This window comes from Thalassophryne amazonica, chromosome 2, assembly GCF_902500255.1.
Source record: "Thalassophryne amazonica chromosome 2, fThaAma1.1, whole genome shotgun sequence".
NCBI classification, from domain to species: Eukaryota; Metazoa; Chordata; class Actinopteri; order Batrachoidiformes; family Batrachoididae; genus Thalassophryne; species Thalassophryne amazonica.
Genome location: NC_047104.1, coordinates 105565830 through 105590796, shown reverse-complemented (window position 1 = coordinate 105590796; position 24967 = coordinate 105565830). Strand labels below are relative to the sequence as shown.

Here is a 24967-nt window from a genome sequence, read left to right as displayed (position 1 = left end):
ATCTTTCAGGTTTCGAATTTCAGCTCCCTCCAAAGATTTTCTATTGAGTTCAGGCCTGGAGACTGGCCAGGCCACTGCAGGACCTGGAAATGCTTCTTAAGCAGCCACTCCTCAGTTGCCCTGGCTGTGTGTTTCGGGTCATTGTCATGCTGGAAGCCATGACCCATCTTCAATGCTCTTACTGAGGGAAGGAGGTTGTTTGCCAAAATCTCGCGATACATGACCCCATCCATCCTCCCCACAATACGGTGACGTCGTCCTGTCCCCTTTGCTGAAAAACACCCCCAAATATGATGTTTCCACCCCCATGCTTCACAGTTGGGATGGTGTTCTTGGTGTTGTTCTCATCCTCCAAACATGGTGAGTGGAGGTGATACCAAAAAGCTCTATTCTGGTCTCATTTGACCAAATGACCTTCTCCCATGCCTCCTCTGGATCCTCCAGATTGTCACTGGTGAACTTCAAATGGGCCTGGACATGTGCTGTCTTGAGCAGGGGGACCTTGCTGCCCTACAGAATTTTAAACCATGATGGCGTAGTGTGTTACGAAGGTAATCTTTGCGACTGTGGTCCCAGCCTTCTTCAGGTCACTGACCAGGTCCTCGCGTGTAGTTATGGGCTTTCTCAGAATCATCCTTACCCCACAAAGTGAGATCTTACATGGAGCCCCACAGCGAGGAAGACTGACAGTCATCTTGTGTTTCTTCCATTTTCTAATAATTACACCAACAGTTGTTGTCTTCTACCAAGCTGCTCGCCTGTTGTCCTGTAGCCCATCCCAGCCTTGTGCAAGTCTACAGCTTTGTTCCTGGTGTCCTCAGACAGCTCTTTGGTCTTGGCCATGGTGGATAGGTTGAAGTATGATTGATTGAGTGTGTGGACAGGTGTCTTTTATACAGATAACGGGTTCAAACAGGTGCAGTTAATACAAGTAAAGAGTGCAGAATAGGAGGGTTTCTTTAAAAAAAACTTAACAGGTCTGTGAGAGCCAGAATTCTTGCTGGTTGGTAGATGATCAAATACTTATTTCATGCAATAAGATGCAAATTAATTATTTAAAAATCATACAATGTGATTTTCTGAAATGTTTTTTTTTCCAGATTATGTCTCTCTCCATTCTTTGTAGGTAGGAAAACTTGCAAAATCAACAGTGGATCAAATACTTATTTGCCTCAGTGTAAATGCACTAAATCACTGTGTTCATTGAGACAAATGGACTATGTTCAATTGCACAAGCAGCTGAGTTCACTGGAGCATTTTGGACACGATTGTCACAGACATGTGCCTACTGTCCATGGTCAAGGACGAAGGCTTCAGAAGATGATTATCACTTCCAATCCCAAGTACAAGCTTCCTTCAATGACGTACTTATTGAGAATGATGGATACATATATGAAGAAATCAAAGGCAAGTTGAAGAACACCCTCAGTTAAGATTGACAGCATTACATTCACGACTGACATTTGGACAAGTGTGGCTACAGAGGCACAGCTGTGGGTGACATGTAACTCTGTGGGGGAGGAATGAGAAATGGAGTCCCACAGCCCGACAACAATGCCCCTCGATGAGCGACACACAGCTGCAAATACTGTAGAGCAGCTTGAGGATGTTGTTGCCGAATCTGACATTCCACCAGATAAAATCAAAGTGTTTGTTCATGACAGCAGCACTAATGTTGTAATAGCTGGGAAGATTTTTTTCAGAAAAGCATGAATGGGTATCAGTGCAGTGCGCAGAGCATTCAAAAGAACCACCAAGCTGTCTCCACATGGCTGGCTGTTGCAAAATGTTTTGTTGCAACATTTTACAGAGAGCGAGCTGGCATGCACTAAACTAAAGGATAAGCAGCAGCAAATAGGAACACTGCAGTTTATGCTGATTCAAGATGTCAGTACTCGCTGGAACAGAACTTATCACATGTGATCCAGGCTTCTGGAACAAAGACGGATAGTGACTGCAGCACTCTCGCACCCACAAAACATTACTTACTCAATCTCAAGCCTCAACACTGGAACATGATTAAGGAGCCTTCTACACGAGCTACGCTGTTCCTGAGCGGGCAACAATATGTTACTCTCTCTGCACTTCCACAGCTCATGCAAAGCCTTACAAAGTCCATACAGAGTTCAGCTTTTGAGACTGCACGAGTAAGGGCATTCCATACAGAAAGATCTGCATTCCAACCTGGATGGATCTCCAAACAGAATCCTAATTGCAGCTGCTTGGATCCCAGGTTTAGAAAGCTTCAGGTCTTGCCTGTTGATGAAGTATTTAAGGTCCAAAGCAGAGTACAAGCCATGGTATTTAGTGCCAAAAAGGAAGCAAGGCAGAATCACCTATGTTTACATAGGCTGTATCTATGCGTGCTCCTGATTGGATTTTCCTGTTTAGTGGAGCCAAAGAAGATTGTACTGATAATATTATTATATATACTGATAAATTAGCTATCATGGCAAACAAGAATCGACACCTATTTGTCCTGACAGGCAACGCGACAGGGACGTGAGCCACCTGGCAGGTGAAAACATGGATCAACACCAGCATAGCTTTTGATAAATGAAGGGACTCTTGGTTTTTTGTTTGTTTGTTTGTTTGTTTTGGGGGGGGGGTCAACGCAAAGCCTGAGTTGATTCATAGTTGTGTAACAGTAATCCAGAACTTCATGAATAAAGTTAATTTTAAAAATGAGTTCCTTTTCCGCAGAGTCCATCAGGAACTTTTCCATGTGTTCCAATCTGAGCATGTCACGTTTTGGCCCTGATCAGGGTTTTGGTTCTGTTAACTCTTTCTTTTACCCATTGTCTGTCCCAGCTTTGATTTATCAGTTGTTTATCTTCATTATGTGTTCTTGGTTCTACTTTGCTTTGTCACTTTGTTTCTTTGTTACATTTCATACTTTAGCCACTGTCCAGTTCCATTCTAGTTTTCTTCAGCCGGTTTGTGTTTGCATTTTTGATCATTAGTTTATCACTTGTTTATTTTGCTTTTCTCATTTATGTTATCTGTTATGCTTTAATGTCGGGTTTTGCTTTCCATTTTCATGTAGTTTATGTTTTTCTTATAGCTTGTTTACCATCTTGTTTTCCGAGTCAGTTCCAGTTTAGTTTTGCTTATTTATTTTCCATTTTCCCTGATCAGTTCTCGTGTAGTTTTTCTTATGTAGTTAGTATCTCTTGGTTCATGTTTTCTTCTCATGTTCATGCCCGGTTCATTGTTATATTTCATCCTGTCCTCGGCCTCTGTTTATAGTTCCCTGTTTTCCTCACATCCCTCTGATTATGTTCTCACTCCCCGCACCTGCCATTGTGTCCTCATCTCTTATACTGTGATTCTGTCTTTTGTGGTTTTTCATTCATTCAAATTCTCTGCACCTGCTCACCAGTGGCGGCTGGTGAAAAAAAGTCTTGGTGGGGCTGCTGTGCCAATAGATTCCCTTGTCTTGTCCAGTACAGGCATTCAAGAGAACAGTCAGAAAATTACTACAATTCCACAATAATTATTACATGTCCTTCTCAAAATCAGCAGTTTTACAGATAAAGTTAACCATTTACAGCTATATCAGGCCCCATTTCTACTTTGGAAAGGAACAGTATCAAATACAACACTCAAGTTCTTGAGCAAAGAACATTTCAATATATGACACCAATTACACACATAGTACACCAAACTGTACTGCACTGCCATTATCCTCAGACAAACAGATCCTGGGGTTCACAATGACACCCCGTTAACAAAATGGAAAATATCACAATGTTCACACCACCTTCCGAGAGAGAGAGAGAGAGAGAGAGAGAGAGAGAGAGAGAGAGAGAGAGAGAGAGAGAGAGAGAGAGAAAATGTTTGTGTGTGTGTGTGTGTGAGAGTGTGTGAGAGTGAGAGAGAGCATGTGAGAGTGAGAGAGAGTGTGTGAGAGAGAGAGTGAGAGTGTGAGAGAGAGAGAGAGAGAGTGTGTGTTTGTGTGTGTGTGAGAGCGAGAGAAAATTATGGTAATATTTTGCATGAACATTACTGAGTGGAATGGAGGCAAACTAAAGAAGCTTGAAAAACTTAAATAACTTTACTAACTAATAACACCAAAACCTTTAAATTAAATTGGTTAAAATTAATTAACAGTGTAGAGGACAAAGCAAATTAAGTATATAAAACCACTTAATTAAATGCGTTGCTAAACTTGGGTTTGTCTTACTATAAGTGTCTTGTGTGTACTTAGTGGCTGAGTTAGAATTTCTTTAAAAAAACAAGCAAATTGCTATTTTAGGGTTTTGTTTTGTTTTGTTTTTAAACTGAGCAAATAATCTGTTTTAGACTGTGGAATACTCCAAAGAATATTTCACTTCTGTGAACTGATCCTCATAACGTGTAAAGTGAAATCAAAATACCACCATGGCTGCAGCTTTGAACACTGTTACAAACAGCCCCGGCCTCCCCTATTACCATTATAACTGGTCTGCTGTCCCAATAAAGATCACAGTTTTGACCCCCTAAAACAAACAAAAACATCACTCATTCGTTTTATCTTAAGTTTTCATCCTCGTTTCCACATCAGGAGCAACATTCGGGAATAAATCCGAGCAGCTCGTCAGCTCACCTGAGCTGAAGAGGTGGATGCGCTCCTTTCCATCCACGCAGATCAGCAGCCTCCGTGACGTGTGCGCGCTGACAGTGTGAATGAAGCCTGACATGGTTTATAATGAGTCAGACAAAAGTCTCTCCTCCAACCGGGATGTGCAATTGTCATTAAACCACGAGAAAGATCTGATGTGCGCACCTCCATGCGCCTCCAAAAGGATCCCCGCCAAACTTTGGTGTCATTGATTGAATTCGTTTTTGTACCGTTTTAAACCTCAGAAGACATAACGAGCAGGAGTCCCAGAGTTCTTCAACTTACTCCAGCAAGACACACGGAGACAAAATAAAAATAAATAAATATAACCCAAACGTCATTGTCGCGCTTCCTGCCTGACTGACAGCAGCACCTGCAGCGTCACGTATATCACTGACTGTAGCAATCTAACGTTCCCGCATTTTTGTAGCAGGGGCTAAAATTACGGCGCCCCAAAGCCATTAATTTTGGCAATGTTGATTTGCCAAATATTTATTAATTTTCCCTAGCAACTACATACAATTGGTTATTTCGCTGCACTTCAAGGGCACTTTGAATGATAGCCCAAGACGAGGAATGATACGTTCTCTGCTCCTGTCGGTGGAAATGCACTGTTGAATGAGAGTCATTTGGAGGAAGTGTTGTTTTAATCATTCATATTACATGTAGGCACATACTATTAAGTAAAACTGACATTGATAATATTTTTTAAATACATATATATATAATGACTTTTCCCCTCCACATCTAGGAGGGCAGCGCCCGAGCACCCCCTATGGGCCAGCCACCACTGCTGCTCACGCTTCTTTGTATCTGACATCACTCCACTTTGAGCACTCCTTTCCCCACTATCTAGCCTATGTATACTCTTTGTCCACTAGCCACACCCCTTTCTAGATTGTTCCTCACATGCAACAAATTAACACCTGCTTCACATCACCCTGATTTGTTTGCTCCTTATTTAAACCATCATAGTCTCACAGCTCACCACCAGTTTGTCGTCGCTTCTAGCACACATTCCAGCCTTTTGTTCTCAGTCCTGTTTTTGCCGAGCTGTGTACCGATTATTGCTGTGTTCTCCTCGACCATGCCGTTTGCCTCATCTCTGATTACTGTGTTTGCTCGTGCATTGAGCCCTGCTTGATCATGACTGTGTTTTTGTCCGACCCCAACTGTACCTCTGCTCCGGTGCTTGACCACCTGTGCACCGAAACTAACCCTGGAATAAAGACCATGTTTTTCCTACACCTACGCCAAGTCTGGGAGTCTGCTTTGAGGGTCCAGTCGCTACGGTTGCCGGACAGCCGTCCACCCTGACAGAGCAGAGATCAGGTGAAGAGATTTGTCTTCTACTATTCCTGAGGCTGATGGTTCATTCTGGCTAGGTGTTAATTCAAAACCAGCTGACATGCAGGTCGACTGTCACCAAAAGCGCATGTCATGTCAGACATGTCAGACAAGTAATCTGCACTCCGATTACTGCTCTGACAACCTGTAGCACTAACTAATTACAACCCCAATTCCAATGAAGTTGGGACGTTGTGTGAAATGTAAATAAAACACAATACAATGATTTGCAAATCCTCTTCAACCTATATTCAATTGAATACAAAACACAGACAAGATATTTAATGTTCAAACTGATAAACTTTGTTTTTGTGCTAATATTTGCTCATTTTGAAATGGCTGCCTGCAAGACGTTTCAAAAAAGCTGGGACAGTGGTATGTTTATTACTGTGTTACATCACCTTTCCTTCTAACAACACTCAATAAGCGTTTGGGAACTAAGGACACTAATTGTTGAAGCTTTGTAGGTGGAATTCTTTCCCGTTCTTGCTTGGTGTACGACTTCAGTTGTTCAACAGTCCGGAGTCTCCATTGTCGTATTTTGTGCTTCATAATGCACCACACATTTTCAGTGGGTGACAGGTCTGGACTGCAGGCAGGCCAGTCTAGTACCTGCACTCTTTTACTACAAAGCCATGCTGTTGTAACACATGCAGACTGTGGCTTGGCATTGTCTTGCTGAAATAAGCAGGGACGTGTTGTGTGGGCCGCTGAAGAGGAGGTACTGCTGGCCCACCACCACCAGAGGGCGCCCTGCTTGGAGTGCGGGCTCCAAGCACGAGAGGGCGCCAGACCCAGAGGAAGTGACAGCTGTCACTCATCACACCAGCTGTCACTCATCTACACCAATACTTAAGCCGGACTGCAACTCCACCTCCCCGCCGAGAAATCGACTACCGAGAGGTAACTTCTCTGCTGACTCATATCATTGAGTGGATTCTGAACTTCTGTTGCAGCCGGTATCCTGTGGTGTTCGCCCTTATCTGGGGAATTGGCGTGTGGCGTGAAGACGACGACTGCGCTACAGATAAGTGGTTACACAAGGAGCTGCACGAGTGTGTGATTCGGAGGTGGAGGTCCTCCTCCTGACTGTGTACAGACTATAGACCACTGAGTGTAAGGACTTACACTCATTCATCTTGTCTCTGCTTTTGCCAGCAGTACCAGGTTCGACAGCCGAAGACAGAGGTCACCTGGGGACTCGGGACTTGGCGGCTCCGGTGTTCTTCAGACCGTTGGTGGTGGAGGCCGTGTGGGACGCGGCCTCTCTCTCGTCGGGGTCTTCTATCTTCGAGCCTGCCCACACGTCACCTGGTGTTAATTGACTTTGCAATTTCTGTATATTTAGTTGTGTATTGTCACAACATTAAATTGTTACCTTTTGGCTTACTCATTGTCCGTTCATTTGAGCCCCCTGTTGTGGGTCCGTGCTACGACACCTTCCCAACAGGACGTCCCTGAAAAAGACATTGCTTGGATGGCAGCATGTGTTGCTCCAAAACTTGGATGCACCTTTCAGCATTGATGGTGCCATCACAGAAGTGTGAGTTGCCCATGCCATGAGCACTAACACACTCCCATACCATCACAGATGCTGGCTTTTGAACGTTGCGTTAGTAATAATCTGGTTGGTCTTTTTCCTCTTTTGTCTGGAGTACATGACATTCACGATTTACATAAACAATTTGAAATGTGGACTCATCACACCACAGCACACTTTTCCACTTTGCGTCTGTCCATTTCAAATGAACTCGGGCCCAGACAAGGCAGCGGCGTTTCTGGATGTTGTTGATGTATGGCTTTCAGTTTGCATGGTAGAGTTTTAACTTGCACTTGTAAATGTAGCCACAAACTGTGTTAACTGACAATGGTTTTCTGAAGTGTTCCTGAGCCCACACGGTAAGATCCTTTACACAATGATGTCAGTTTTTAATGCAGTGCCACCTGAGGGATCGAAGGTCACAGGCATTCAATGTTGGTTTTTGGCCTTGCTGCTTACGTGTAGAAAGTCCTCCAGATTCTCTGAATTTTCTGATTATATTATGGACTGTAGATGATGGAATCCCTAAATTCCTTGCAACTGAACGTTGAGAAACACTGTTCTTAAACTGTTGGACTATTTTTTCACGCAGTTGTTCACCAAGTGGTGATCCTCGCCCCGTCTTTGCTTGTGAACGGCTGAGACTTTTGGGGATGCTCCTTGCTCCCCAGTGACGTAACACAATGGTAAACATACCACTGTCCCAGCTTTTTTGAAATGTCTTGAAGGGATCCATTTCAAAATGAGCAAATATTTGCACAAAAACAAAAACATTTATCAGTTTGAACATTAAATATCTTGTCTTTGTGGTGTATTCAATTGAATATAGGTTGAAGAGGATTTGCAAATCATTGTATTCTGTTTTTATTTACATTTCACACAATGTCCCAACTTCACTGGAATTGGGGTTGTAAAAATCTGTCACCATGGAAGTCAAAATGAGCCAAATATTAAATGAATCCTTTTTCCACATTCCTGTATGTGCGCATTCAATTGGGATTATGCATGCGTGTGCGATGTATTTTTCCCCACTCCATGAAGCTGGCAGCTCCTTCATGAAAACACCTCGCGTGGAATATTTTAATATATAAGTAGGTACATTAAGTTCATTGACGACTCACCACAGTTTTGTCCTTTTTTCCACCAATTGTATAATCCATAGTATGACTCACAGAATGCATGTGGAGCTCCGGTCAAAAGAAGACAAAAAAGTGATGTAGTTTTTCTGCAGATTTAGCTGACGCTGCCTGTGAATGATGGGGAAACACATGCGCACACATGTGTGAGCATGCACAGTGAGGAAATATGACAGCAAACTGCTCAAAATCCAGCATACATGTTAAAGAAGTGGCAGATCGCTGTAGCACACAAATGCCACACCACCACCACACAAGGGCCACTGAAGCAATTATACAGTAAGGTGTTTTTGCATCACCTCTGCGGATCAGGAGGGTTTTAAGTTTCACAACAGACTCACAACTGCCGTCGTCCTGTGTAAAGGGGCCTTAGTGATGAACGTGACTTATTGTCAGTGAGCAAGGGCACAAAATACCTCCTCGTCATCTGCTGCCTCTGTAAAAACGCACATGCAACATGGTATATTGATGAATCCGTTGTTGGATAACTTATCATGCTCGGCAAAGATGACTAAAACTAATTCACAATGTCAGTAATGTAACATTTCTCACTCCATTATTGTGGTGTGGAGAGCTGTGCTACCAGGTTCACAGAGGTAGGCTAATTTTGAAGTGTTGCAGATTACACTGCTGTCTGTGAGCACTTTCAACTATTCCTTTCTTTCTAGGCTGGGGTGGGAGGCAGCGGGCTGTTTTGAGTAGCTATTTGGTTGGCTTTGCTACAGAGACATGGCAACACAAAGCAGGAAACACGCAACGTGAAACTGATTTCCATTTAGCCTGATGGGTTTCTGCAAAAAAACAAAAAACAAAAAAACTTTTCTTTGTTTCTTAGTTTTGCTAGCGTGTGTGTTCTACAGGAAAATGTGAAGCCCAGAAGCCACATATGGACAGCCTCTGTCTGTAAAACATAAAGTACCAGAGGCGATTCACTGACAGGGTATTGGATGGGCTGCAATATGAAACCTTACCACTAGATGTCATCAAAACTACCTTCAACATTACTAGGCAGCTCCTGAAAAGGAAACTAATTAGTTATTCTTTTTAAGAAACTTGATTTGTTGTTATGTTTTGTATATTTAACACTGCTCTCTATTGAGATAAAATCAATAGTTAAAAGTAACTGTTTATCCAATTACTGGATTAATTGGTGTATCAATTGCTAGAATACTCATTTACTAAAATAATTGATAGCTGCAGCTCTACAACCAAGTATTTTTCTAAATATATATTGTACCTGCATTATTTCAGACTAACAGGAACAAATAAATATTTCTGCATTGTGGGAGCCAAATTCTTCGATAGATTACAAACACTTAAAGATTGTCTGAGTGACTTTAGCATGATACGTATTTCAAGGTTTTCATATGTTTGTTTGTTTCCACCCCTGACAAAAGTATCAAAAAGAAGTGAATTCTGATTTGTGGAAAAAGTCTAATCATGAAGCATGATTGATCAATGATACATGCACATTTCATGTCAAGTTTTATTCAGAAGTATACTTAAAAATTTTAAAATTATGTGAAAGGTATTACTGACCTGATTTTGCGGTTTGTACCAGTGCTTCAGATCCCAGTCCCATAGGATCATCTGAAAAACACAGTCACAAATAATCAGCCAAATGTTAACATTTTGTATGACTGTGCACAACAGAGAAAAATGAAGTATATTCAAATACTGAGCACAGAAGCTTTGATCTCTGCTCTAGTTTCATCACACTGGCATCCCAGGAGCACTGGCAGGCCACAAACAGATCAGCGGGGCTTCTGCAAGTCTTTTCTGCCCGTTATCTAAGCAAACAGTTCACTAACAGTTTACATTAAAGACTTCCTGCACTGCACGATGCACACTCTCTACTACAGGTATGCTAATGCATGTTGCCTTAGCGACAACAGACGAAAGCATTTCACTGAAAGCAAAAGAAGAAAAGCAAACCACTAAAACCACCATGGTATGTCTACAATGGAGCTATGAGATCTTATCTCGCACTAACTACGTCAATCGGCCGCATTTCTACGCTATCTATAACCAAACAGGAGCTCTCACACATTACAGCGGTTCAGTGTACAGTTCAAGTTGGCACAGATTGTGAAACAATGTCAGGACCTGAAATAACCTAACCCTTTATTTGAGCTTTAAATGGAATAAAAGTAAAGTCCCTTCGGCTGCTCCCTTGTTTGCACTTGGGGTCGCCACAGCAAATCCAAGGTGGATCTGCATGTTGAATTGGCACAAGTTTTACGCCAGATGCCCTTCCTGACGCAACTCCACATTACATGGAGAAATGTGGCAGGGGTGGGATTTGAACCTGGAACCTTCTGAACTGAAACCAAGCGCATTAACCACTTGGCCACCAAATGGAATACACATGTGAATTAAAGAAAAAAGAAGAATTGCTTATTGCACCTTGAAACTTGCACGAATTTAATCCATGCACTGAAGCGCAATTTGTTGTGCCAATGCATCCCGCTTTGTCCCGCTTGACGCTACACTATATAAAATAATCATTTCATAGTCGATGACGCACTCAGAACTTGGCTGATGAAACCATTCTTTCATTGCTCCCAGAATCACAAAGAAATGATCTACAGCTACAGGTTGTCTCATGCGCGTTGTGTGGTGGAGAATATATTTGGAATCTTGTCTCAAAGGTAATTATTTATTTTTTATATATATATATATATATATATATATATATATATATATATATATACGAGGGCTGTCAATAAAGTAACGGTCCTTTTTATTTTTTTCAAAAACTATATGGATTTCATTCATATGTTTTTACGTCAGAAATGCTTGAACCCTCGTGCGCATGCGTGAGTTTTTCTCATGCTCAGAATAAGCAATAATCCAATTAAAACATGGAGTATTCTGATTTTATTCTGTTATTGAACTGCATTGTGGACATGTAAACACCTTAGCATATGATGTCCCATTGTAGTAGCATTTTGGAGCACATAAGCCACAGAGACTCATTAATCAGACTATGCTCTTTAACATGTAAACAGCTGGGTGAATTTGTTCAATTTCATCACCAGGATTACTGGTGAAGAAAATGCTGCTGGATTCAGCACAGGACCCAGACATGCACGGACTGTTGAAGAACACCAAAGGTGTTCTGTTCTACAGCGTTCCTCATATATATATATATATATATATATATATATGTATATGCATCTTTTTTTTCATGAAAATATCTTATTAAATATAACATATTACACTTTAGTCAGGCCTTCAAAATACTTTTGTGGACTCTTGCTGTAATATGTTGTCAGCGGTTGATGTTGCTGTAGGCATCTAAAATTGCTCATAATAGGGTGAAACCTGATGGAAATCTCTGTGGTGTCGGTGATGTATGTACAGTGAGGAAAATAAGTATTTGAACACCCTGCGATTTTGCAAGTTCTCCCAATTAGAAATCATGGAGTGGTCTGAAATTTTCATCTTAGGTGCATCTCCACTGTGAGAGACATAATCTAAAAATAAAAAATCCGGAAATCACAATGTATGATTTTTTAATAATTTATTTGTATGTTACTGCTGCAAATAAGTATGTGACCACCTACCAACCAGCAAGAATTCTGGCTCACACAGACCTGTTAATTTTTCTTTAAGAAGCCCTCTTATTCTGCACTCTTTACCTGTATTAATTGCACCTATTTGAACTTGTTACCTGTATAAAAGACACCTGTTCACACACACAATCAATCACACTCCAACCTGTCCACTATAGCCAAGACCAAAGAGCTGTCTAAGGACACCAGGGACAAAAATATAGACCTGCACAAGGCTGGGATGGACTACAGGACAACAGGCAAGCAGCTTGGTAGAAGACAACAACTGTTAAGATTATTTATTAAAAAGTGGAAGAAACACAAGATGACTGTCAATCTCTCATGGTATGTGATTCCATGCAAGATCTCACTTTGTGGGGGTAAGGATGATTCTGAGAAAGCTCAGAACTACATAGGAGGCCATGGTCAATGACCTGAAGAGAGCTGGGACCACAGTCACAAAGATTACATTAGTAACACATGATGCTGTCATGGTTTAAAATCCTGCAGGGCAGCAAGGTCCCCCTGCTCAAGCCAGCACATGTCCAGGCCCGTTTGAAGTTCACCAGTGACCATCTGGATGATCCAGAGGAGGCATGGAGAAGGTCATGTGGCCAGATGAGACCAGAATAGAGCTTTTTGGAATCAACTCCACTTACCATGTTTAGAGGATGAGAACAACCCCAAGAATACCATCCCAACCGTGAAGCATGGGGGTGGAAACAACAAACCCGGGGCGTGCTCTTCCGCAAAGGGGACAGGACGACTGCACCGTATTGAAGGGAGGATGGATGGAGTCATGTATTGCGAGATTTTGGCAAACAACCTCCTTCCCTCAGTAAGAGCATTGAAGATGGGCCATGGCTGGGTCTTCCAGCATGACAATGATCTCAAACACAGCCAGGGCAACTAAGGAGGGGCTCCGTAAGAAGCATTTCAAGGTCCTGGAGTGGCCTGGCCAGTCTCCAGACCTGAACTCAATAGAAAATCTTTGGAGGGAGCTGAAACTCCAATCAGAAGATCCAGAAGATCTGTATGGAGGAGTGAACCAAAATCCCTGTTGCAGAGTGTGAAAACTTGGTCAAGAACTACAGGAAACATCTGACCTCTGCAATTGCAAACAAAGGCTACTGTGATGCCACAGGTAATATATTTGACAGGGGCTTTTATTTTGACACAGTAATTTCTCAGATTGTGGTATGATGTCACTTCCTGTTCCTGGGAATAGTCATTTTTCAGTTATTCAAGGTGAAGGTCACATGTCAGCTCAGCTCCTCTGAAACTTTATCTTTCCATTTTGGTGTGGCATTGCCAGTAAGTACATTTATGTTGATTTACCTGTAGAAAGAAGTGATTAATGTATAGATAAATAGTTTAGTCAAACTTTGATGACAAAATAAGTTAATTCATGTGGAAACAGTAATGCAGTTATTGTACTGGAAATGATGTGTGACTCAGCTAATGTTAGCATTCCTTTTTGTGAAGTACCATAGACCTAATTAGCATGGAAGCTAAGCTAAGTATAGCATTTAGTTATGTATCTCTCCTACTTATCTGTGTAGATATTTTGTAATACTCACCTTATTATTTGATACTTACCTGCTGTATTTGTATTTATTTCAGTTTTACCTTCTTTTCAATAAACCTCGCTAACTACAAGACCTGCCTCTTCCTTGGGGGATTTGTTGAAGAGACGAGTTTAGCTGGCTGTTGGCTTTAAGAACAGTACAGCTACTGTACCAAATATTAACACTGATTTTCATAGGTGTTCAAATACTTATTTGCAGCAGTAACATACAAATAAATTATAAAAAAAAAATCATACATTGTGATTTTCAGATTTTTTTTTAGATTATGTCTCTAACAGTGGACATGCACCTAAGAAGAAAATTTCAGACCCCGCCATGATTTCTAAGTGGGAGAACTTGCAAAATCGCAGGGTGTTCAAATACTTATTTTCCTCACTGTATATATAGAGTAATGGATTGGTAAATCAGTTGCATTTTCATTCCTTCTCATGAGTTTAGATAACGTATCTATAAAGTTATGTTTGTTATAGATGCAACATCTCGTCATAATCGTTCGGATGCCCTGTGTGCAATGACACGCTTTGACAAGAAGTGTTTTCAGACAGGTTTTGCAATGTTCATGACTAGTTCATGCAAGTGGCATGAAATTAATGTGTGCCAGAAATTTTGACCATTTCAAAGTTTTTTGTTTTGTTTATTGTGCACGCACAGTTTACAACAGTTTATGATGGATTTACTCACTGGCACGCAAGATTGCGTGCCAGTGCGTGGATCAAATTTGTGAAAGTGTCAAGGTGCCTTGAGCTTAAACACAAGGATAAATATTCATGAAAATATTGAAAATGTGTGTGACAGAGAACAATGGCAGTCCTAAATGTGTGTGGTGCATTTGAAATGTGAATAACATTATTTCTGCTTTCCAAATGCCAGGACAAGATGTGTAACTTTTTTATGCTCCACTCACCTCTGACAAGAAGGTTATGTTGTTACCTGTGTAATGACTGATTTGTTTGGCTGTGACCAGTGTAACTTCAAAACTAACTGATCAAAGCTCTTATGTGCACAAGATGTGGTATTTATTAATTTGTTTATATTGGAATTTTTACACATTTTACACAAAGTCATTCATAGACCTCAAGGACTAAAATATGGGGTGAATGTAAAATTCTGCATTTTGATACAAGAAATAAAATAAATAAAATCTAGTCTCTTGTATATCTTTTCTATGGATACCTGAACATTTCTAAGTCACTGACTATGTCAGATCATTATGAGATACAACCAGTAAGGTACTGCATGATAAATATGACTGGAACAGGCGGTTCATAAAAGTAAGTGACTCTGCAAAGGAAGGAAGCCACCAAGACAACCATGACAACACTGGTGGAGTCTGTAGCTGTGACTGGAGAAAGTGTGCGTAGTGCATCTTTTGGCTGTTGCAGTCACAACCCCATGGTGGACTGGCACAGAGAAGGATTTATACTGAAAAAAGCCGATCACATCTATGTCTGAATCTCCCATGTGCCTTATGAACAACTGTAGTGAAAATTTCAGATATTTTCCACAAAATCATGAGTAGTTCAGAGAAATAAGCAACATCACAAGAGCAGTGGAAGAGGAAGCGATGTGAAAATAGCAAACTATTCACCATTCTACACATATGCACAATTACATTGGGGAAAATACTTGTATCAGCATGAAAAACCTATTCATTATTGGAATCTGCAGAAATGAAAAATGGGGCAGATAAAACTTCTTCTTTGTCTTTCGGCTGTTCCCGTTAGGGGTCGCCACAGCAGATCAATCGTTTCCATCTCACCCTGTCCTCTGTATCTTCCTCTGTCACACCAACCACCTGCATGTCCTCCCTCAGCACATCCATAAACCTCCTCTTTGGCCTCCCTCTTCTCCTCCTGCCTGGTGGCTCCATCCTCAGGATCCTTTTCCCTATATACCCTGGGTCCCTCCTCTGTACATGTCCAAACCAATCTCAATCTCACCTCTCTGACTTTGTCTCCAAACCGTCCCACCTGAGCTGTTCCTCTGAGATGCTCATTCCTAATCTTGTCCATTCTTGTCACTCCCAAACAGAATCTCAACATCTTCAGCTCTGCCACCTTCAGCTCTGACTCCTGTCTTTTTGTTAGTGCCACCGTCTCTAAGCCGTACAACATAGCTGGTCTCACTACTGTCTTGTAAACTTTATCCTTCACTCTTGCTGATATTCTTCGGTCACAAATCACTCCTGCCACCTTCCTCCACCCTGCCGGCACTCTCTTCTTCACCTCTCTCCATTACTTTGGACAGTTGACCCCAAATATTTAAACTCATCTACTTTCACCACGTCTACTCTTTGTAACTGCACTATTCCACTGGGCTCCCTCCCATTCACACACATGTACTCAGTCTTGCTTCTACTGACTTTCATTCCCCTTCTCTCCAAAGCATATCTCCACCTCTCCAGACTAGACTCAACTTGCTCTCTACTCTCACTACAGATCACAATGTGTGTCTGTCTCCCTGATCCGAATTGGGAGCTGGTTCCAGAGGAGAAGAGCCTGAAAGCTGAAGGCTCTGCCTCCCATTCTACTCTTAAAAACCCTAGGAACAACAATTAAGCCTGCAGTCTGAGAGCGAAGCGCTCTATTGGGGTGATATGGTACTATGAGGTCCCTAAGATAAGATGGGAAATGATTATTCAAAACCTTATAAGTAAGAAGAAGAATTTTAAATTCTATTCTAGAATTAACAGGAAGCCAATGAAGAGAGGCCAATATGGGTGAAATATGCTCTCTCCTTCTAGTCCCTGTCAGTACTCTAGCTGCAGCATTTTGAATTAACTGAAGGCTTTTCAGGGAACTTTTAGGACAACCTGATAATAATGAATTACAATAGTCCAGCCTAGAGGAAATAAATGCATGAATTAGTTTTTCAGCATCACTCTGAGACAAGACCTTTCTAATTTTAGAGATATTGCGCAAATGCAAAAAAGCAGTCCTACATATTTGTTTAATATGCACATTGAATGACATATCCTGATCAAAAATGACTCCAAGATTTCTCACAGTATTACTAGAGGTCAGGGTAATGCTATCCAGAGTAAGGATCTGGTTAGACACCATGTTTCTAAGATTTGTGGGGCCAAGTACAATAACTTCAGTTTTATCTGAGTTTAAAAGCAGGAAATTAGAGGTCATCTATGTCTTTATGTCTGTAAGAAAATCCTGCAGTTTAGCTAAATGGTGTGTGTCCTCTGGCTTCATGGATAGATAAAGCTGGGTATCATCTGCCTAACAATGAAAATTTAAGCAATGCTGTCTAATAATACTGCGTAAGGGAAGCATGTATAAAGTGAATAAAATTGGTCCTAGCACAGAACCTTGTGGAACTCCATAATTAACCTTAGTCTGTGAAGAAGATTCCCCATTTACATGAACAAATTGTAATCTATTAGACAAATATGATTCAAACCACCGCAGCGCAGTGCCTTTAATACCTATGGCATGCTCTAATCTCTGTAATAAAATTTTATGGTCAACAGTATCAAAAGCAGCACTGAGGTCTAACAGAACAAGCACAGAGATGAGTCCACTGTCTGAGGCCATAAGAAGATCATTTGTAACCTTCACTAATGCTGTTTCTGTACTATGATGAATTCTAAACCCTGACTGAAACTCTTCAAATAGACCATTCCTCTGCAGATGATCAGTTAGCTGTTTTACAACTACCCTTTCAAGAATTTTTGAGAGAAAAGGAAGGTTGGAGATTGGCCTATAATTAGCTAAGATAGCTGGGTCAAGTGATGGCTTTTTAAGTAATGGTTTAATTACTGCCACCTTAAAAGCCTGTGGTACATAGCCAACTAATAAAGATAGATTGATCATATTTAAGACGCATTAATTAATGGTAGGGCTTCCTTGAGCAGCCTGGTAGGAATGGGGTCTAATAGACATGTTGATGGTTTGGAGGAAGTAACTAATGAAAATAACTCAGACAGAACAATCGGAGAGAAAGAGTCTAACCAAATACCGGCATCACTGAAAGCAGCCAAAGAGAACGATATGTCTTTGGGATGGTTATGAGTAATTTTTTTCTCTAATAGTTAAAATTTTATTAGCAAAGAATGTCATGAAGTCATTACTAGTTAAAGTTAAAGGAATACTCGGCTCAATAGAGCTCTGACTCTTTGTCAGCCTGGCTACAGTGCTGAAAAGAAACCTGGGGTTGTTCTTATTTTCTTTAATTAGTGATGAGCAGTAAGATGTCCTAGCTTTACGGAGGGATTTTTTATAGAGCAACAGACTCTTTTTCCAGGCTAAGTGAAGATCTTCTAAATTAGTGAGACGCCATTTCCTCTCCAACTTACGGGTTATCTGCTTTAAGCTGTGAGTTTGTGAGTTATACCACGGAGTCAGGCACTTCTGATTTAAGGCTCTCTTTTTCAGAGGAGCTACAGCATCCAAAGTTGTCCTCAGAGAGGATATAAAACTATTGACGAGATAATCTATCTCACTCACAGAGTTTAGGTAGCTACTCTGCCCTGTGTTCGTATATGGCATTGGAGAACATAAAGAAGGAATAATATCCTTAAACCTAGTTACAGTGCTTTCTGAAAGACTTCTACTGTAATGAAACTTATTCCCCACTGCTGGGTAGTCCATCAGAGTAAATGTAAATGTTATTAAGAAATGATCAGACAGAAGGGGGTTTTCAGGGAATACTGTTAAGTCTTCAAGTTCCATAAGTCAGAACAAGATCTAAGGTATGATTAAAGTGGTGGGTGGACTCATTTACATTTTGAGCAAAGCCAATCGAGTCTAACAATAGATTAAATGCAGTGTTGAGGCTGTCATTCTCAGCATCTGTGTGGATGTTAAAGTCGCCCACTATAATTATCTTATCTGAGCTAAGCACTAAGTCAGACAAAAGGTCCGAAAATTCACAGAGAAACTCACAGTAACGACCAGGTGGACGATAGATAACAACAAATAAAACTGGTTTTTGGGACTTCCAATTTGGATGGACAAGACTAAGAGTCAAGCTTTCAAATGAATTAAAGCTCTGTCTGGGTTTTTGATTAATTAATAAGTTGGAGTGGAAGATTGCTGCTAATCCTCTGCCTCGGCCCATGCTACACGCGTTCTGACAGTTAGTGTGACTCGGGGGTGTTGACTCATTTAAACTAACATATTCATCCTGCTGTAACCAGGTTTCTGTAAGGCAGAATAAATCAATATGTTGATCAATTATTATATCATTTACTAACAGGGACTTAGAAGAGAGTCCATTACTTCCCATTACTACCTCATCACATCTGTTCCCTTCACCAACATGCCCATTGAAGTCCGCTCCTATCACCACTCTTTCATGCTTGGGCACACTCTCCACCACCTCATCTAACACACTCCAAAAATCTTCTTTTTCCTTCATCTCACACCCTACCTGTGGGGCATATGCGCTGATGATATTCATCATCACCCCTTCAATTTCCAACTTCACACTCATCACCCTGTCAGACACTCACTTAACCTCCAACACACTTTTAACATACTCTTCCTTTAAAATGACCCCAACACCATTTCTCTTCCTGTCCTCACCATGGTACAACAACTGGTACACACCACCGATGCTCCTGCTCTTACTTCCCTTCCACTTGGTCTCTTGCACACACAACATGTCTACCTTTCTCCTCTCCATCATATCAGCCAGCTCTCCTTTACCAGTCATACTACCAACATTCAAGTCCCCACTCTCATTTCCACCCTTCTAATTTTCTTCTTCTCCCGCTGTTTGTGGAAACGTTCTCCTTCTCTTCTTCGTCGTCTTCGCCCAGCAGTAGACCAATTTCCACCGGCACCCTGTTGGGCAACAGCACTGGTGGCGGACGTTGTTAACCCGGGCCGCGACCGATCCGGTATGGAAATTCGATTCTTAGTCTGCATAGTTGGGTTGGCTTGTTTGTTGGTCCTGTCAAGTTCCAGTACAGGATCAAATTGGTGCGCTTCAAAGAATTTAAAGAAAAAGAACTCCTGATGTCTATATATCTGTACCAACCATTGGTATCAGCCAAAAGAAATGTGAAAATACCAGCATATATGTATAATATTTCATTGTTCCATCTGAAAATTCCATAATCAAACCATCGATTAATTTCTTAATTAGGAGATTAACTGTTAGGTCCTTCGAATATAAAAATAAAAAAAAATTATCACTGTTATCCAGAGATCAAGATGATGCCTTCAAATGTCGTGTTTTGTCCACAGCTCAAAGATTACTGCGAGATAACATTAAATATTCACATATTTAATCTTACATCCCTTCTGCTGCTCCCTTGTTTTCACTCAGGGTCGCTACAGCAGGTCCAAGGTGGATCTCCATGTTGATTTGGTACAAGTTTTATGCTGGATGCCGTTCCTGACACAACTTCACATTACATGGAGAAATGTAGCAGGGGTGGGGTTTGAACCAGGAGACTTTTGCACTGAAACCATGCACACTATGCAAGCACACAAAAAAAAAGACTCAAAACAATTAAACAAATTATCAAAACAGTTGTTGATTAACTTAACAGTAGTTGAATAATTGATTAATTGTTGCTGCTCTGCTGCATTCTATAGTCAAGAGGACAGCAGGTATTTAGACAGCCGGTGGTGAAAGTACTCCATTCCATCCAATTACAGAAGACCTTAGCAGAGGCTTGGAGGTCACTGGGTGCAGTGCATGCTGGTTATTATTACATCTCCAAATCATCTGAGATAATGTGAACGAGATTTTTTTTTTCTAATACTGAATCAAATGTAAAACTTCCACTTGCAAAATCATTCTTTAGGGCCCCTTCACACATAGCACAAATAAATACGAACCAGGACAAATCACAGCAAAACAGCCTGAATGAGCAAACCACGTTAACATCAAGCCGACGTTGGGAGAGAGACACGGTCGGGCAGGCATGAACGATCCCACTGTGACGGTGTCATGCACGCTCATGCGCGTGCAAGAGCACAGTGCAAGCAGCTGGAATGTGTTGCACCACATCGCGGTGCTGCTATGGAGAACCAAAATGATAACCACACCCCATATAAAATACAGCAATTTCCAATATTCAATCCCTCTTATTGAGCGGACAATACAAGTATGATCCCTCTGTGCCTCTGTATATGACCCATGGTCACAGACGTTCAGTCGTGAAATGACATGAATGAAGCAGTGCACTCTCATTATGTCTTATTATGTCCAGCCGGGATTAAAAATAATTACTACAATCACCGGACACTGACAAATTAGATATTGATGTATAATTAGTGAAAATCACTGGGTTGATATAAATAAAGTGGACCCAATACAGAAATCTGCAGTTAAATAACCTAAGTTAAATAAAAATAAATGCCACTCGCGGGATTTGAACCTGCAATTTACAAAAGCTCTGATCAACAGACAGAAACTTTACCACTACACTACAATCACTGGTGTATAACAAGAGCATAAAACACCTAAAATCAACAAGGAGATAAAAGTATTTTAAAGAAAGAAATTAGAGGATTTATAGAAGAGGAAGTTTTCATCAGCTTTAATTACGGTGAAAACAAGCGCTGTAATAATTGACAAAATGGTGTATTTACAGTGTATTTTTGGTGATATGTGACTGAAAGTGGCATATTTGTCACACTGTTGGCTTGCCATAGTTCTGTGGCACGCTGCTCACAGGACACGCTTGTCAGGCTGGGCCCACATGCATTTGGCCTGACGTGTGTTCTGTGAGCGGTGTGCCGCAGGACAGACACCGTGTCATGTGGAACATTACTCACATGAGTGACGTGACATTCATATCACCTGCTGCGTGTTCACATGATTTGACGGTCCGTTTCACCTGGCACAGCCAGTCAATGTGCACACTTACACGGTCACTCCAGCCCACTGCAAAAGCGATATATGGTTTTATGTATTTCCATAAGAGGACAGCAAGCACAGACACTCGCGTCACGGTGGACAGTTGTAAGGTCATGTGTCCTTCAAAACACGGTACGTGTTCCCCAGCTGTCACGTCCAGGACCAGAGATCTCAACAGGTGCTGCTGTTGGCAGACACGCCCCCTGTCCGTTCAGCGCACAGACCAAAGTGTCACACTCTGTTTCTGTGTTATGTGGTCACGCATTTTAGTTATTTGGCATGTAATTGTGTATGTAGTTATTGTAGTACTTATTTTTAGACCTGTCCTGGCTGTGGTCTCTGTGTATTTAACCCTTTGGGGTCTGAGGGCATTTTTTGGACAGTTCATTCGCCTGGCATAAATGTTTTATTATTGCTGTTAACAGCTCTCCCTGCATCCCACAATCAAGTTTTATGTCTCTTTTTTTTAGGACAACCTGTGCTTTCAGAATATATATGTTTTTGTTTTGTAAGCGTAATAAGGTTTACAATCAAAAATAGGTAAGGAAAAAATAAAGCGAAAAATAATTTTCCACACACATTTATTCAAAATACATAGCAAACTATAATAAACAACTGTTTTGACACTTTATAAAGGTAATTTGAGGTTTTGTGTGAAAGACTGTACAGCAAAAAGGTTCAAACAATAAACACAAATGCACATTTTGAACAATATATACAAAATGGTCTATGCGTTTTGTTGTCCATTGATATGGTAAACAGTGCTTTACACAGAGAAAGCAACAGAGCTATCCAGTAACATTCACATGCAAACTAGTGGAACAATCCTGATAGTTACACACTCTTTGTATGAGCACGTAAGATTGTCATCAGAGGCTTTCCGTGTGCTCCTGCTTTCACTGATCGCTGTGCGTAATGGCGCAGGGCGCACTGAGTATGTACTAATAGTATGTACTCCTTGGAGCACACAGGGGGCTATTCAAATGGGCCACCTAGTAACATATCACTCCTGAAAACGATCTTTGGCTTTTCATGTGAGGGAAATCTGCCCTACGATTAGATTTTGGAAAACCATGTGAGGGTGAACCAATTCCGATTGGACACTCACATTGCGCACGTCATCACACAGCTTCTATGAGGAGTACAAAGATGGCCGATGGCTGGCCGTCGTATATGGCGGCATCGGCCCCAGAGGATTAATGAGCCTTTCATTGGATTCAAGTATGTTGGAGCAGGAAGACAACTAAGAGTGTCAGGAAGGTAGATCTTGAGGACTGAACTTGAGCACCCCTGACATAGAAGGATGCATTTGGAATGTTTTTAGCCTCCATCTTGGATATTAGTGGCCATATTGGATTGTTTGGGATTTTGTCTGTGTAAAATTTAATATCAAATATCATATTTTGTATGGGGCAGCTTAATGGTTAGCACTGTTGCCTCACAGTGATAAGGTCTTCGGCCTCAGGGTGTATGGTTTTCTGCAGGGAGTAAAAAGCCATATTAATTTGGTGAACAACTTGATAACAATTTTATCATATAGCTATAAATGATAAATGCACGCAGAACACAATGCGCGTGCTCTCCCTTCGCTCACTGCCTCCAAGGGTTCCATTCCATCCGAGACTTGGATTCTTTGCGGGACCCTCTGAAACCTCGCGAAACTGCGAGGCCGCAAAAGGTGAACTGCGATATAGCGAGGGACCACTGTATTAAATTACACATTGACAATATCTAGGATCACACGTACCATGACATCACAACATATGTATGGATTGGCTGATTACCAATGCGACACTCACTTACTCGGGTGATATGAAAAATATTACCGGTCCGCGAAAAATCTCACAAGGGTGTATTGCTATTTATTCTTTAGTGTTTTATCCAATCATACTGGCGCATCATTTATAGGTATATGATAATGATTGCTATCATTCTAAAATACACTCTAGACATATAGCGCTTTCAGAATAATAAAGTTAGCATTTGCTCCCTTCAAGTGCTAGTTATGAGCCCTCCTAACCCGCACACCATCAGGCATCGTCTCATTTTCCAAGATTTTAAGAAACAACCTGTTCAATACCTTCACTCCAGTCGAAATATCATGATTTAAGAAAACATACTAATCATAAACTATTTTCAAGAATACCTTTAAATTCAACATGTTAAGCTTCAAATGGTTTATTTCACCTAAACTGTTCCAGGAATATAAAGACAACTATATTTGGACCTTCCTATCAGTTTCAAAAAGACTTAATGCCCACTTCAGCAGGCAGTATACACCTTAAATCTATAACTAAAGTACTTAAATAGATCAGTGGCGCCATCCCTTCTCCTCTAATCGGTAACTGTTTCAGTGATCAAAGTAACATGTTGGACATTTGTCATCAGCATTTGCACAATGCTGCCAAACATGTATTACACCAAATAAGCCCTGCCATAGCAACCCAACATAGAGGCCACCAAACAATGTGCCACACACCATGGCAACGGGATGGTGGGAGACGGCCTGAGGACAGAGCTGTCAGCCTTCTGCTTGTTTATCCAGAGACAGAGAAAAGATGAGAGAGAGAAAGAGAGAGACGTGGATCAGGGCGAAATGTGAGGACTCCATTAAGGACAGGATGAAGAACAAACAAGACTCACAAATAAAATGTGCACACAGCCTTAAGCACAGGATCACTGTGTGTTGACAATACCATCTTCCAACCACCCTGACAATCAATCATACAGGACACACTCAGTGACATACTCAGGCGTGAGTGAGTCACACAATAGGATTGTCCAAACACAATCAATTAAATATCATAGTTTTATATATATATATATATATATATATATATATATATATATATATACACACACACACACACACACACACATATATATACAGTGCAAGTATTCACAGCACTTCACTTTTTCCACAGTTTATCTTACAGCCTTATTCCAAAATAGAATAAATAAATTTTTCCCTCAAAATTCTACACAAAATACCCCATAATGACAATGTGAAAAAAGTTTTTTTTTGTTTGTTTATTTTGTTTTTTTTAGATTTTTGCAAATTTATTAAAACAAAACAAAACAAAAAAATCACGTATATTAAGTATTTGTTGTCTTTGCCATGAAGCTCACAATTGAGCTCAGGTGCATCATACTTCCACTGAACATCCTTGAGATGTTCTACAACTTAATTGGAGTCCAGCTGGGGTAAATTCATACATTGGACATGATCTGAAAAGGCACACATCTGTCTAAATTTAAGGGCTTACAGTTGACAGTGCATATTGGAACACAAACCAAGCAGAACCACCTTGGAACTGCTGTGGCAATCCCAAATCACATACAATTTTTGGTATTTACCTGCAGGAATT

The 24967-nt window shown here is 40.9% G+C and overlaps 1 protein-coding gene across 1 annotated transcript in view; it reads right to left on the bottom strand.

The window, feature by feature from the left end:
• Positions 1-24967, bottom strand: part of pde3b (phosphodiesterase 3B) — a 292910-nt gene that overhangs the window by 107156 nt on the left and 160787 nt on the right. The window contains exon 2 of the mRNA XM_034191148.1: positions 10166-10216. Within this exon, the coding sequence (XP_034047039.1) occupies positions 10166-10216 (51 nt within the window). The remainder of the gene's footprint in view (positions 1-10165; positions 10217-24967) is intronic.